At 44.4% G+C, this 15,129-nt stretch overlaps 1 protein-coding gene across 6 annotated transcripts in view; it reads left to right on the top strand.

The window, feature by feature from the left end:
* Window positions 1–15,129, top strand: part of Cdh13 (cadherin 13) — a 1,135,782-nt gene that overhangs the window by 777,379 nt on the left and 343,274 nt on the right. For all 6 annotated transcript variants that reach the window (XM_074055575.1, XM_074055576.1, XM_074055574.1 and 3 more), the window contains one exon: window positions 2,441–2,585. In XM_074055575.1, the coding sequence (XP_073911676.1) occupies window positions 2,441–2,585 (145 nt within the window). The remainder of the gene's footprint in view (window positions 1–2,440; window positions 2,586–15,129) is intronic.

Here is a 15,129-nt window from a genome sequence, read left to right as displayed (position 1 = left end):
TTGATTTCCTGACACTGGTGGTCCCCTCTGGAATGTGAGAGCCTCACTTCAGAAAGCTGGCATTTGTTCACTGTGGTTTGACCTTCACGTGAGAACAGTTCAGTAAGGTTTCTCTGTAAAAGGGATTGGTGGACACGGCTGTGTGCTAGCAAGTTCTTCATGTATATTCACACAATTTCCAGTTCAATGTGGCTTCTTAAACTAGATGGGCCTCTGAGTAAACAACGAGCATTTCCTGTTAGGTATTTTACTTAGTTAGCTACTTAACTTCCCTGTTAGGAGCTGGCAGGATGCACTTTGCCTTCCTCATCTCTGCCTTTCCAACAGTCCACAGGTAGAATCCCCCTCACTTGGCTCAGATTTTCCTACACACAGAACCTTATATTTGGACAAACCTCAACCTACTCCATTTGGAGTTGAGTTAGGCCCTTCTTCTTTGACTTAATCTAACACTCCCCATCTCCAAAATAATACAAAGTTTGTTCCTACCCGAGCATGGCTTGGTGCTTGCCATTCCTATGGTATGGAATGTCTCCCACTCTTTTTGCTTGACTAGACTAGCTCCTTCTGTTTCTTTTCCTTCAAGTCTCAGCGGATTGTCAACCTGATTAGATTGAGAAGCACCTAGGAGGTTAGTAAAGCACACTTCTGGGTGTGTCTGTGAGGGTGTTTACAGAGAGGATTAACTAAGGGAGGAGGACCCACTTTGAACGTGGGTGGTGCCATCCCACAGGTGGGGGCCCAGGTGGAATAAAAGGGGAAGGAGGAGGAAGCCAGTCAGTTCAGATCTTCTGCCCCTGCCTCCTGGCTGCTCTGAGCTGAGGAATATGGCTCCACCACAGCCGTCCACTGTGATGGACTGAAACTTCTGAAATCATGAGCCAAAATAAGTCCTTCCTCCCTTAAATCGTTTTGCTCAGGTATTTTATTACATTGACAAAAAAACTGAGGAACACAGTAATACATATGCTTTTCTGCGTGTTTTCACACTAAGTGGATCAGCAACATTTAACAGTTATTTAGTGAAGTGGTCATGGTCTCACATATGGTTACACTAACGTGAATCAGCTAGTCCTCTCCCACTGGACACGTACATAGCTGCCAGTGTGTTTTATTATGAAAAATAACACAGCAGCGAGTATTTTTGTCCAAGTAGTGCTGCTTATCTCAAATAGGACCAGGCGTGGTGTGTTGTGGGATGAAGCATATGGATCTTCCATGGTTTTTCTTGACTTTTTACTTGCTACTTTCCAAAAGGCTTACAATGCCATCATGGAGCAGGATTTGTATCAAGAGTGTCTGTCTTTCATTTCCACAACTCTGGCTAATGTTGACTAGTCTCGATAACAGTAACAGTAGCAGCAATAACAACAGTTGATATTGTTGATATATATTGTGCCACAGAGGCAGACTTCCCAAGGTCAAATCTGTCCTCCATCAATTCACAAAAGTTAATTGCTTTCATCCCATCCTCCTAACATGGTCCATAGGCTCTTGTGAGGATCCATGAGTGAATGTAGTAGGTAGAGAGCCTGTGTGAAAACTAGCTGACTGATGGTTGTTACCATCCCTAATGTAGGGTGTTTTTATTAACCCATTTCACAGATGAGGAAACTAAGAGATTGAGTACTATATTCAAGGTCACAGAGATGTGACCTGGTACTGGGGATTCCAACCGCCCATGTGCTTTGCCATCGGAAGCGCACTGCCACCTCGTTTTTGCACTGACATCCAAGAAGTGTTACTGTGAACACTGAGTGAAACCAAGATTGAATTAAGCACAGAAACATGAGGTCAGTGTGATTCACTGGAAATGTTATGGCGAAGTGTCTTCTTTCCAAGACAAATAATAAAGCTAGGTTTGGTTTTAAATGCTACCTTCTCCATCAAGATCTGAAAGTCATTCATTCTCTGTGGAAGTGTTTCGTGGAATTATGAAATCCCTCTACTCTATAAAGGGCCTCTGGGAAGGCATCCTGAGGTCACATTCAGGCCATGTGAACTTCTAGACATCACCATAAACACTGTAAGCTAGCCCTTAGTGTGCTCAGTTCATACCTGCTTACATGGTTGTTTTATTAGCATAACATTCCTTTTAAGGAAAATGATATTGGAAGACAGAAACCATGGAAGCACATTTTTCACATCTATGACTGATTATGAGTTTTGATTTGTTTGGTTTTTTTTTAACTTTCTTTGCAGGCTTGATGAATTAATTGTAAATTTCCCAAGGGGAATCTAACATGAGCAGCTCTTTGCCTTTTTTTCTGGAATGTTTAGTTTCTGTTCTGTTCCCAGTGACAACCCTTTGAAGTCGAAGTTTGAATATCGCCAAGGGCTCATAAAATTGCTGACATAACCTACTTTCCCCAGGGAACTGATTTCAGTTTTCATAATGAGTTAACAACTTCTTTCTCTCCCAATCTCTTTGCTCAAATAGCTATTTGTGGAGACCACTGATGTCAACGGCAAAACTCTGGAGGGTCCAGTGCCTCTGGAAGTCATCGTGATTGATCAGAATGACAACAGACCAATCTTTCGAGAAGGCCCCTACATTGGTCATGTCATGGAAGGGTCACCTACAGGTAGGTCAAGCTGGCTTACTACTAGCGTAATGGCTGAGACAGTGGTCCAGTGTGATCTTTGGGGATTCTAAATATTGTTGTATTGCTCAGAATTGTTGGATTGCATCAGTTTTGATGTGTGGTTTTCTGTGTAGAAGCAAGGCTAGAAAGATGAAGCTCAGAGCAGAACTGGGATATCAGGAGCTATGAACCTAACCTTGTCTCTGTGGGTGATGCTTCCAGGATGCCTGCCGTCCAGGTCTCTGATGCTTGGCTGATGGTGGATGCTGTGTAAATCTGACTCATTTTATACAAGCCCAGAGCCAAATTTGCCATCAGAGAGTTTTGATGAGAACTAAAGTCTTCTCTATAAATTCGTCTGTGATTTTTTTTTTCATAATTGCCTTTTAAAAAGAACAATCTTAGTAAGACACACTGGACTTTTTTTCCCTTTCCTTAAAAGATGTCCATGGAGAAACCTTTTGTTTTCAGTTAAAGGGCCAAAGGCAAGGCGTTTTCTCTCTCTCTCTCTGGAAAAGCATGTACCTGCTCTTTTGGAAATCACTCAAGAGTACTGGAGGGCTCCTTGCTATCTTTTCCCTATGTTGAACCTGTCAGGGGAGGTTTTAGAATTTACAGCTCTTTGTTTGGCCCAGAACAGACTAACTAAAGCATTCCATGGCCAGCAGCAGAAGTCACTCCTGAGTATAATGCTTGAGAAAATGAAGAACAGAGGAGGAAAATCCCTATTTGACTCAACTTTGATTTTTAGCTTTAAGATAGATTTGAGTGAAGAAAAGCACCATATTAAGAGTGCCACTGTGCTGGCTCTAAGAATATGCCCAAACAATGAGTATAATAGTCATTCAGCAGACCAGACAGGAGACGGGAGCCAGAGGAACACTTTAACTGTTTTTCCCCCTTTGCTGAATTGATGGGATGTATCAATGACATGTAGATACCAGAGACTCTGCAATGTTGCCATGGTAACCTCCTCAGACTACCAGGTGAATAATTGCATGCAAGATGCCTCAAACCTCCCATCAGCTCCCCCATGGGTCTCTGTGCACCTCATCAGATCCCCCAAGGGCAGAAGCAGCCCTCTCCCTTCCCAACTTTGAATGCAGTCTGTACAAATGAGGATGAATTTGCTGTGTGGGCCGGAGGGTATTCGGGGGAGAGGTAGAGGCAGAGGAGTAAAAACAGGCCTGGAGAGGTGGAAAAAGGCCAAGTGAAGGTAGATTAGACACTTCGGGGTCACATGGCACCTCTCAGTGGACTGCTTTTGATGGGGAGAGGGCTTCTGGTAAGAGAGACCCTGGAATGTGGAGTTGATATTTATAGAAATCTACTAACACAGGCTGAACAGGTCAGGAAGTCTTGTTGGGAAAAGCCATTAGAGAGACCAGAGTCTGAGCAGGGCAGGATGACTCCTGGTTTCCATCTGTGGTCTCCAGGCCGGAGAGACTAGAATACAGATGGGCCAAGCATGCTCTCAATGTAAAAGACAGTGGTGCCTTTGGGAGCTGTGAGCACGCATGTGTCTTTGCACATTTTGTGTGTATGAGATTAGATGATGCCCAATTTTCCTCCCACTGTGTCCTTCCTAAAGTTTAGGAAAGAGTTTCAGCTTTTAGTGCTTTGTATCCATGTCATTGTCTCAAAGAAAAATAGGCTCCTTTATGCACACTGAATTTCTTAAAGCACAAAGCTATTCAGTTAGGGGTAGACGCAGCTCCAGGAAAGCATAAGCCACCTGAAACTTCTATTTATGACTGGTATTGTCCCATAAAATAAAGATTTAGATGTCTGTGTGGAAGAGCTGCCACTGGTGTTGCAGAATTGGCTTGGTTGCTGTTTTCTTTTTCAGCACCTGTTAACTATAGAGCAGGCATTGAAATAGACTCAGATTTAGGGTCAAGAATGTGGAGATGTTTTAAAAAAAAACTCTTGGAGGAAATTTGATTTTAGGTTACTTAGCACCATGGAAGTATGCCCCTGGGGCATCCATGAGACTGTGAATCTGGAAAAGATGGTATCACACCCTTCTCGTGTCCCCTCCCCAGCTTTTCAAATTCTACCAACAAGTTCTGGATGGGTATAACTGTAATCACCTATTTCTGTAGTGCCCCGTGTTTGGAGCTCTTAGAGTCCTAGGTGGTGTACTCGTGGTACAGCACCCATCTTTCAGGAAGGGACACACACTGACCTTGGAAAGGATTCAGCATCTTCCCAGTTCACAAATAAGTGTTGTGAGACACAGTTTGATATTTAACCTCCATCAATCTACCTTCACTTCAGATTTCAGATGTGGCGTACACTTCATGACGAAAACATCCATCAGACTCTCCGAGCACTAGTCAGCCCCCCACTGTGTACCTAGGGCATTAGATAAACTACAGCATCTTCTCCACTAACCTTTCCACCTGGGGTGGATCCCACTGTCCCCACCTTACAGTTGAGAAAACTGAAGCTCAAAGAGGTGTGGAAACTTGACCACATTATAGCAGGTGGAGGAGACAGAATCAGTGACCATGACCCTAGCTTCAGGCTATGCGCTCATTCCCATGCACCATGTTGCCCTTGACTGCTTTCTTCCTAAAGGTCAGAAACCATGGGAACTTACCGATAGGGTGCAGCCATAATTTGCTCAACTCAGTGGTCAAACTCTGGCTGGGTCAACACTGGTATGCTGCTTGAAGGCCCATCCAGGTGTGTACACAGCAGCCCACAGCTGTTTTTGGACCCCCCAAGAGCTACCTAGCCTTGGATCTGTCCTGCTTCAGCACTTGCATCCATGGGTTCTTTGCAGGTCAGCTCCTGAGAGAAAATGACCAGCTCCCCTGACCAACAAGAGCCAGGCTACTTGAAACCCTCTCATAAACTGCTAGCTATTGCTTGGTCTCTGGGGAAAACAGGATGAAAACTGAGGCCTTTGTCATCACTTACAACACCTTCACTGGAGTCCACATACCCAGAGCCAGCAGCATACACAGTGGCCCATATAGCCCCACAAAGCCCACGCTCAGAAGAGCCCATGCTTGCTTTAATGTTCCATTGTCACCATCTCAAACCTCATGATAACTGTAAAACAAGGGACCCCACACTTCATTTTGCACCAGGTCCTTCAAATTATGTAACTGCTACTATAAACAGCACTGTGGCCTAGAACTGGGTTTAATGCTCCACCCAGATTCTTAACAAGGTGAGGTGTCAAGTTACTGAACCTTCTAGAAGCCCCAACTTCCTTGACTGTAAGTGGGGGTGAGGTGGTCATGCCTGCCTTAGAGCCTGTGTGCGAGGATTAACTGAGACAGCATGCATCATCCCGTCCTGAAAACATAACAAATGCTCAAAGGATGCCGGTGTGTTGTTGATACCGCAGTTATTCTTTGTATTCTGGCATTACGCCCTTTAGCAAAGGTAAAGCACAGAAACACACAGTTAGTGTGTCAAGGAGAATTCATCTCCCACAAGCCAAGCAGCTTTGTCACGTTCCTGTGTACCTGAACGCCATCAGCACCGATCCATCACAGAGGAAGGTCACCCGTATTTATCTGCTCATGCAGACGGGAGCCCATTCCCACCTGTTCAGCGCTACGCTCCAGGGTGTTGTTTTGGGGAATCACTCCCGGATGAAGACAGATCAACAGAAAATAATGGTCTTTGAACTCTGTGGATCATGAGCTGTTCCTTTCGTAGAGTCACAGCCTTGATTTATGGGGCCCAAGCCAAGGCTCTGGCTGCTCCATGGGCCTGCAAGGTCTCTGGGTAAATCTGGTGTTCCCTGAATTCCCAAGACATGCCAGGCCTCAAGGGCACAGGTATGGGGCCCTTGAGACTCCTGGAGGGCATCTGTACCAGTGCCCCCACTATAACCAGTTTACAGACATCTGGCCACCAGTGGTCTTCTGGGCACCTTTGTGAAGGGCTAACCATGAGCAATGAGTAGCATGTGATGACATTCCCCAGGGAGACCCTGATAAGGGTTGAGGGCTGATGGTTTATCTGAACCCCAGGGAAGGAGAGGTCCAGGAAAGGACCATCAGCCAAGGCAAGGTACAATGTTATGCCAGCTACCAGGTGGGCAGTCGGGCTTAGCCTTTAGGAAATGCTATCAAACCTGTCATTAGAGTGATCCCAGGCAAGGGGCCAGGTAGTTGGGATATTGGTCCCCAAACCTGAAGATGAAGAGCTGTCCCCAGAAGGACAGACTTCTAGGCACCTTTGATCCAGTGCACAGGCTGCCTTTCAGCAAGACTTGGGAACTGCCTGTGGGGTTGGCCTCAGCTCTGCTCCCCCTCCCTGGCTTGGCCACTGAATAGCAGCTGGGATGGCCATGAGAATGGCACCCTACTCTGGGCAGAGGAGCAGCCTCGAGAGATGTCAGGGCAGACAGGCAATGGGAGGAATATCTTATTCCTCAACCCAGGTGACTAAGAAGACATCTGTTGTGTTCATCTTCCTTCAGATGGGGGCAGGACATGTCAGAGTCGTGAGAGGACCATTTGCTTCGGGGCTGAGGCTAGTGAAGGTGGGCAGAGAGAACAGTTACTTCCTCATTCTTTCTCTTCTGAAAACTCAATAATTCTCTCACACCCTCACTTCCTCTCTTCTTCCTTGTGTTTCTCCCTCCGATGTTTTTCCCCCACATCCCCTCTGGGCTGCAGTGCTGTAGGCTCCAAGGGCACTGCAATGGGTAAGACAGATACTATTCCTTTCCTCCTGGTCTTCACAGGCATGGAGTGACACAGCAATGAATAAACAACTGAAATTGTGGCAAATCTACGACAGAGCCAGACAGGATGCTGATCTCAGGAGGGGCCAAGTCTCATCTTACAGTGGGAGAGGCCCTCTCTCTGAAGATGTGATGGGAGGATGTAGCTGTTTGTCATTTATTTTTCCTCTAAGATGGCCTCTGTCTCTTCACGGCATAATTACTTTAATTTCTGAACAAGTCTCCTCAGGCCAGACATAAAGGAAAACGGCCCATTGGGTGGCTAGCCATCCTGAGAGCTGGGCTTGGTTGGCAGTTACTGTTGGCCAAAATGTCTTAAGCTGAATAAAGATGGAAGTGACATTTGATAGTTGGTATTGGCACCAGTTCTGTATAAAGTTAGTAGGGATAGCCTGGTAGTAAATGCCCTTTTATGGTAATCTGTTTACTTGTGTCAGTGACTGTGGTGTGGTTCTTTGGCTCACTTACTGTTAAGTTTTTCTTCACTGGCATTTTTAGACTTTTAAATCATTCTCTCTTCCATGCTTAGCTTTCTAACTAATCCTAGAGGCTTCTGCGATATTGGTCATGTAGCCTCTTGTTTGTTAAGTATGAATTTTAAAAAAATAAATGAATTCAGTCAGGGGTGGTGGTTCATGCCTGTAATCCCAGCTACTTAGGAGGTGGAAATTGGAGGATCCCAGTCTGAGGGCAGCCCAGGCAAAAAGCACAAGACCCTATCTGAAAAATGACTAAAAAAGCAAAAAAGGCTGGAGGGTGGTCAACTGGTAGATTGCCTACCTAGCAAGCCTGAGGCCTTGAGTTCAACCCAGCACTACCAAAAATAAATAAAAATTCACCTTTTTTCAATGTTTTCAGTGAAAGTACAATTATGTCAAATATCACCATCCAGAGATAACTACAGTCACTTAGTGCCTGGGTTTTCTATACAGAAGGCATCTCTGCACAGAGAGGTGCAAGTATACAGTTTTCTTTTCTGCAAGGCTCTTTCCTTACTCCACAGGGTCCTGGGGATGCTTTTGTTAGTTAATAGACATCAGGACATCACTGTTGCAAACACCCGATGTCTGAATCTATTGTCATTAGCTAACCATCCCCCCTATTGATCTAAGCTGTTTTCACTTTTCTGCACTTATAATCGATTCTGCAGGAAGGGGCTCTCATCCTTTCCCACTTTGTGATCATTTATTTAGGATAAATTTATATGAGCAAGATTGTAGGGACAAAGAATATGCCTTATGACATTTTGACCATATTTGAGTAGTGCTTGTAATGAAAGGGTTTTAAATGAAATCTCTACTAAGCTCATGAATTAGGATACAGTAGTTCTTCTACTACTTTTGTTTTTGTTTATGGCTTTCTCTGGTTTATACTCACTAACTGCAAGTGTCTGTGGTCAAGTCACTAACTGTATTTTAATAAGGTGAGGCTGTGGACTCCTCCCTGGGTTTTGGAAGAACTAGAACAAGGTGATGGGTAGAATGACAGTGAGGGCAAGCAAAGCCCCTCCAAGGAGGTGAAGGAAGAGCTCTGTGAGGGAAGGACTCCACCAGGCAAGGGTATCAAGGGCAAAGGGGGCAGAAATGACATGAAAGGACAAAGGACACTTGGCATGGTTGGAGGATGGGAGAGAAGTTCCCAGAAAGTACTTCTCTGGGGGTAGGCAAGGGCAAGATCACTTTCAACAGGAGTCCACAAATATGGGCCATGGGTCAAATCTGCCCACTGCCTGTGTCCTTTTAAATAAAGTCTTATTGGAACACAAACATGCTCATCATTGACACACTAAATGTGTCTACTTCCACACTGTGCTGGCAGAATTGGGTAACTGAAGCAGAGACTATATATCCCACAAAGCCCAAAATGTCTGATACCTGATCCTTTGCAAAACTGTTTGCAGATCCTGGTTTACAACTCCATCAGTTTGGGTTATATTTTAAATTTAGTAGGAAGCCCTTGGCTGGTCTTAAGCAGGACAGTGGTAGAATCTGATTTGACTGTTAAAAGACAAATTGTAATGCTCACTGAAGAATGGAAGTAGGACAATGAAAGTTATTTCAGCGTTCTGAGCATGCCTGGACCAGGTGGCAATGAAAGAGTTGGAGAGAAGAGGTTATATACGATTTTTGTGGTGAATCCATGACACATGGAACATTACTATCTATTGACCCATTTTACAATGCTGGACTATTGTACCCAGCTCCATCTTTATGGAATTACAGTCATACTGTAAACATTAATAGGTTTATAAATTTTCCTCAGGTGGGATCTGGATTCTAAACCTTCTGTTTTCTTGATTGAGACCCCAGTGATTTTTCTCTCTGCACTCAGCAGAGTCCCAGGCACAGAGAGGACACCCACTAAATTCCATTCAAGGAAAAAATGGTCTAGGTGGCAGAAATTCCAAGTCACTATAGTCTTCCTTTTTATTTGAATTTTAAATGAACATCTATTGGCAATTTGTTCATCTCTTCAACAAGTGTCTCCAGAGTGCCTACTATGTGCAGATTCACTGCAGTTCAGGGAGGATGTGGGGTGTACAACTCACACCCCAACTCTACATGGCTCTTAGACTAACGAGGAAGTCAGTAGTACATCCTGGTCACTGCTGCCCAGGAGAAGGTGAGCAAGCTCCCAGGAGCCTCTGTAGGACAGAGGGAGGAGAGGGTTCCTGCCCTGGGAATAAAGCAGCAGGGAGTCTCCAGGAGTTCCCTCGGCACTGCTCTGTGCTGTGTCCTGGTCTGCACTCCATCCCTGCCTCACTGCTACAGCACTGTGGAGCACACAGATGCTCAGAGAGCTTAAGTTACTCCCTCCAAGGGCAAACAGCTGTGATCTGTGCATCTCTGATTCAAACTCAAGCCTGTAGGACTGCAGCTCTTTTATTTCCTTCCCAGAGGCAGCATCCACTGCCCTGCAACCATCTCATCCACAGTGATGTCACAAGGAAATCACAGCTGCCACCTAAAGTCTAGGGCTTACAAACTGGTGCGTATGTGTGTGTGTGTGGTGTGTGTGTGTGTGTAGGGGAGCAAAGAGGAAATAGCACCCACCTATCAGTCATTTCTTAATGGCATGGCTTGTCAGGTCACCCTGCAGCCCACCGCCAATGGCCACCTCTCACTGCAGCCAGAGCCCCCCAGCAGAGGTTGGGAGACACTGTGGGGAAAACTGAGGATTTGTTCATGAGGCCATCAGTCAGGTTGTCTGGGAACATCAGTTAGAGAAGATTTATAAGTGTAGAGCTTGATAAGGTGGCCTCTCCCACAGCCTTTGCTCTGAGAATCCTGTTCCTTCCAAGGACAAAGTCCATGGCCACCACTTCCATTGCTCCAGACAAATACCTTAACATATGAGCATATTCCTCTAAAAATCCCTGGTTAATTCATGTATAGAACCACCTTCCTTCTTAAGTAAATGGAAGAGATTCAACATGCTACGTCCTATGGGAAGAGGGCATATAAAATCCCTTTCAAGTGTGTGTTTTATAAAATATAGGTCATGAATTGAGTTTTCCAGTATCAAAGAAAAAACTTTAATAGACGTATAGCTTTCTTGCTTTAATTATGGCTGCAATTTAAAAAAACTGAATATGGAACCCAAAGCTATTTTATTATTCAGGACACTGGCTCTTTTCAAAGATTTCTCAAAAGTTGAATTTGGGGAATTTTCATGTTTTCCTCTTTGCTCTGGTTTTCTACTTTTCTTTAGTGTGTGGCAGGCTGCTAACATGGATGCCATGTGGCATTTGGGTTTCTGCAGTTGAGTTCTATTGTCTTCAAGAAAGGTCTCTCTTTTCAAAATGATGGGGGACCTCACTGGTCTGGTCCCTTGGCCCCTCTAAACCAGACTCCATGAGCTGGTTTGTGGTCTGTTCCTTTGCTTCTCTTCTCACTTCTGCAGTTCTACCTTGTATTTGACTGAAGAGGGTCTGTGCTCATGGGCTCACACCAAATTCATAAGGCAGAGATGACATCTTCAATAGTAGCATATATGTATGTACATGCTTATGTGTGTATATATATGTATATGTATATGTGTGTATGTATGTATGCACACATATCCGTTTCATATATTTATGAAATTAAGTCAATCAAGTTCAGTGTGAGATGCATCATTAAATAATGTCTGGGTGGATTTTCACTTGTCAGGAAAATATGTTTGGTGTGGCTTGAGTTGCATGAGCTACTCAGGTTATGAGATAACCTGGGAGGTTACTTTTGCTGCTTCTGCTGGTTATAGGAACTCAGACCCCATGGAGCAGTGCTTCAGCTTTTGGTGGTTTTGTCCCCAAGAAGTCCCTTTTGGTTGCCACCCTGGGTAAGAGGAAGATACAGCAGGCATCAAGTGGGTAGAGGCCACTAAGATGCCACTAAGCATCTTAGAAGGCATGGAGCAACCCCCACAATGAAGAATTACTTGGCTCACAATGCCAGCAGGTTGAGTTGAAGAAATTCTACCCAAAATGGAAGAAATGGAGAGTTTCTGTTATGAAGCCTAAGTCTACATTCTGGAGGAGAAATGCCACAAATTGTAGACACTGGTTGCTACCTATGTGGTGAGCTGCAGGACCCTCTCCACTATGTACAGTTGTTAGCACACAGCTGAAATGACCTGCAAGCACTCTGAGAGCTGAGACTTGCTCTGAGCTTCTCGAGTGTCAGCTCACTGACCCACTGCAGCAATCCTGGGAGGGGGATGCTAGGATCAGCTCCAGGCCTCCCATGAGGAACTTAAAGCTTCAAAATGTTTTAAAGCAACAGCATGGACTTCTTCCTGGATATCTATTCCACCATCCTTCAGTAACAGACGAGGATGTATAACAGCAACAATGTATCCATATAAAAACTGCATTGCTTAGCCTCCTTTGCAGCTAGAAATGGTCACATGATACAGTTCCAGCCAACAAGCTGTATGGTGTGATGGGTGCTTTACTTGTGTATGGATTCTGAAGGGATCCAAGTCAGCTGGGAAGTGTGTCCCTGTGTCTTCTTCCTATTACCTACTTCTTTTTCTTACCTGGAATGGGGATTGGATAGCTAGAACTCAAGTAGCCACCTTGCTCTGTGAAGTGTCCTCCAGGGTAGAAACCACATTCTGGGAAGGCAGGATAAAAGGTAGAAAGAGACCCACTCTGTTGCCTATGGAAGGCCAGGCCAGCTCTGGACTGCTTCTCTCCAGAATTATTTTATGTAAAATAATAAGAAAATTCTGTCTTATTATCTCACTTTTGTGATGGATTCTCTATATTGGTGGTCAAATCTAATAATTGACATCCAGTGTCACTCAACCAGTGTCAATGACAGCCCAGACAATTTGACTTGAATCTTGCTTTTGATCCACTGGATCATGCTGCATGAGACATGCCAACCCACTTACTCCTCTGTGTGCATTTTTTTTGCAACAGCTTTAGGATGATAATCAGAAAATTGAGTCTTTAATGGAACAGAAATGGTCTTTGTCTCCTGCCTTAGCTTGGAGTTCTCTCCAGAACTTTTCTTTCCAGTTCTTTTCATTCTGAGGTCTCTGTCATTAGATATTTTTATTAGATTAAAAATATACTCAGTGCATATGGTGGTAACTTTCTTAGCCACAGTTGTTTTGATTCTCTTCTTCTATCACTGTAATTTCAGACCATAGCCCAGTATTGATGGCCCAGAAATACTCCATTAATGCTTGTCATTTTGTGGCTGCCATTTGGGTCAAAGTTCTGACCTGATGTCCCTGTACCCAGGGCTGGAGAGGGAAAAGGGTATAGGGAGTGCTAGGAGGGCTCTGGGAGGATTTTCAGAAAGTATTTATTTCTTTTCTTGCCACTGAGTCAACGGAAATGCACCCTGAGCACATACCTGTCAGTTCATTAGGAAGATGGCTATTTCTTGACAAGAGCCCACACAAGGATTGATGCGACTTCAGTTATGTTTCCATGACCATAGGCTTTGAGCACCATGCCTGATTAAACACTACATGTCCCATAATGGCAGCAGCTACCAGCTATTAATTACTGACAGTGTATGTTTCAGTGGTAGTGGGCTCAGAGGGTCTTGGAGCCATCACCTTGTCCCGGGATCAGAAGAGCTCAGGGGACCTGCAGAGCTGAATTCCAGTGCCGGTTCCTCTTCTTACCAGCCATGCTAATTTGAGCCTCTATCCCTTCATTAAATTAAATTGGTGAGAATCCACTGTGGTGGTGTGTATGAGTTTGAAGTAGGCAGATCTGAAATGATGAAATATAGAAATGTTGATAAAATCTCACTTCTGCACAAATTTACAAACAGTGTGCTCTTCAAATTTTAAGCATTTGTCAAGAATTACATTTCAAAGTGGATGGCTAGACACATGTTCTCTCTCTCTCTCCCTCACACAGACACACACGTTTTTCACCAACTGACCCATTTGAATGTAATAGTCTTTAGTATATTCACAGAATTGTACAATCACCACCATAAGTGATTCTAGAACATTTCTGTCAACCCAGAAAGAAACCCAGCATCCAGGGGAAGTCTCTCCTCCTTTCCCACAGCCTCGCCAGTCCTAGGAGACCACAAATCTACTTCCTGTCTCTGTGGATTTGCCTGTCTGGCCATTTCCATTTCACATACAGAGAATCGCTCCATGTGTGGCCTTTTGTATCCAGCTTCCTCTACTCATCCACGTTGTATGTCGCATGTATATCCAAACTTTATCCCTTTCTGTTGCCAAAGATAAGGCTCGCTTTTAAAATAAATCTGCTCTTGGCAGAAGAGGTGCTGCGTTTGCCTGGGAAGATGAATGTGCACCATTCTTTTCAAGATTAGCCTTGAATTATGCAAATTCTGAATGATTTGAGATAGTGCAAACGTGACACCTGTGTAAAGCGAACCTGCACTCTGTTCACCTAGCACGAGACCTTCCTTGGGTAATCTGTGCAGCCTGGGGCCCACTGGCTCCTTGCAAAGTGGTGCTTTTTTTCCAATTTCAGTGTGTTTGATTGTTTTCTAACAGGCCAGTTTCTCATCTGCTTTTTTGTTTCTCTCATTTTAATCTCCAGCTATGAAAACTTCCAACTGATTAAATTTACATTTTTAAAAATTTTCAAATTTTAAAATATAAAAAATTTCCTGAGGGACCCGCTCACCGAGGATCTCTAAAACACTATTTTTAAAATCCAGTTTTTATGGAATCTGTCAGTGGTTCGTGTTTGATACCCATCATAAATTTTCACTGGTACCCGTTTATTCAAATGCCAGGTGTTCTGAGGCCTTTCCTTGGTCGGAGTCATTTCTAGTACAGCAGTGTTACAGCCAAATATATGGCTGCTTTAACATAAAGCAGCTTTGAAAAATTACCATCCCGTGACCTCACTGCATTCTCAGAGCCAGGTGTGTTCGTGAAAGACATTCTCCATCCCTCACCAACACTCTTTACCACTGGGGCTTTTGGATACCACATCCATCAGACATCTTTGCTTCCTCCACAAGTCATTCAGGCCTGATGGGCACTTCAAATTCATTGTCCCAGCTCACCCTCCCAAGGATGCTGGGTACTGTTTCCATGTTTCCAATAAGGACATGGAGACACAGAAGCCAACAGGCATGACCAGAGGAGTTGACATGGGGGTTGGATCTGCCTCATCTCATATCACATCTTCCTTCAAGGACACTGCATTTCCTCTGCCTGGGCTTGGGTTAGTTGCTTCTTAGTATGCTGTTTGTCCTCCAGGATAAGACTTACTTAGCCCTATCCAGTGGCCTCTAATATAAGCATCCAGTGCCCTTCCCCAGCCACGGCTGTGCATCTAAATGGGAAGTGGTGAGTTCATTGCTGATGGAAACATAAAAGGCAAGC

The sequence above is a fragment of the Castor canadensis genome, chromosome 15 (assembly GCF_047511655.1).
Source record: "Castor canadensis chromosome 15, mCasCan1.hap1v2, whole genome shotgun sequence".
NCBI lineage: Eukaryota > Metazoa > Chordata > Mammalia > Rodentia > Castoridae > Castor > Castor canadensis.
This window is presented reverse-complemented; position numbering and strand designations above follow the sequence as displayed.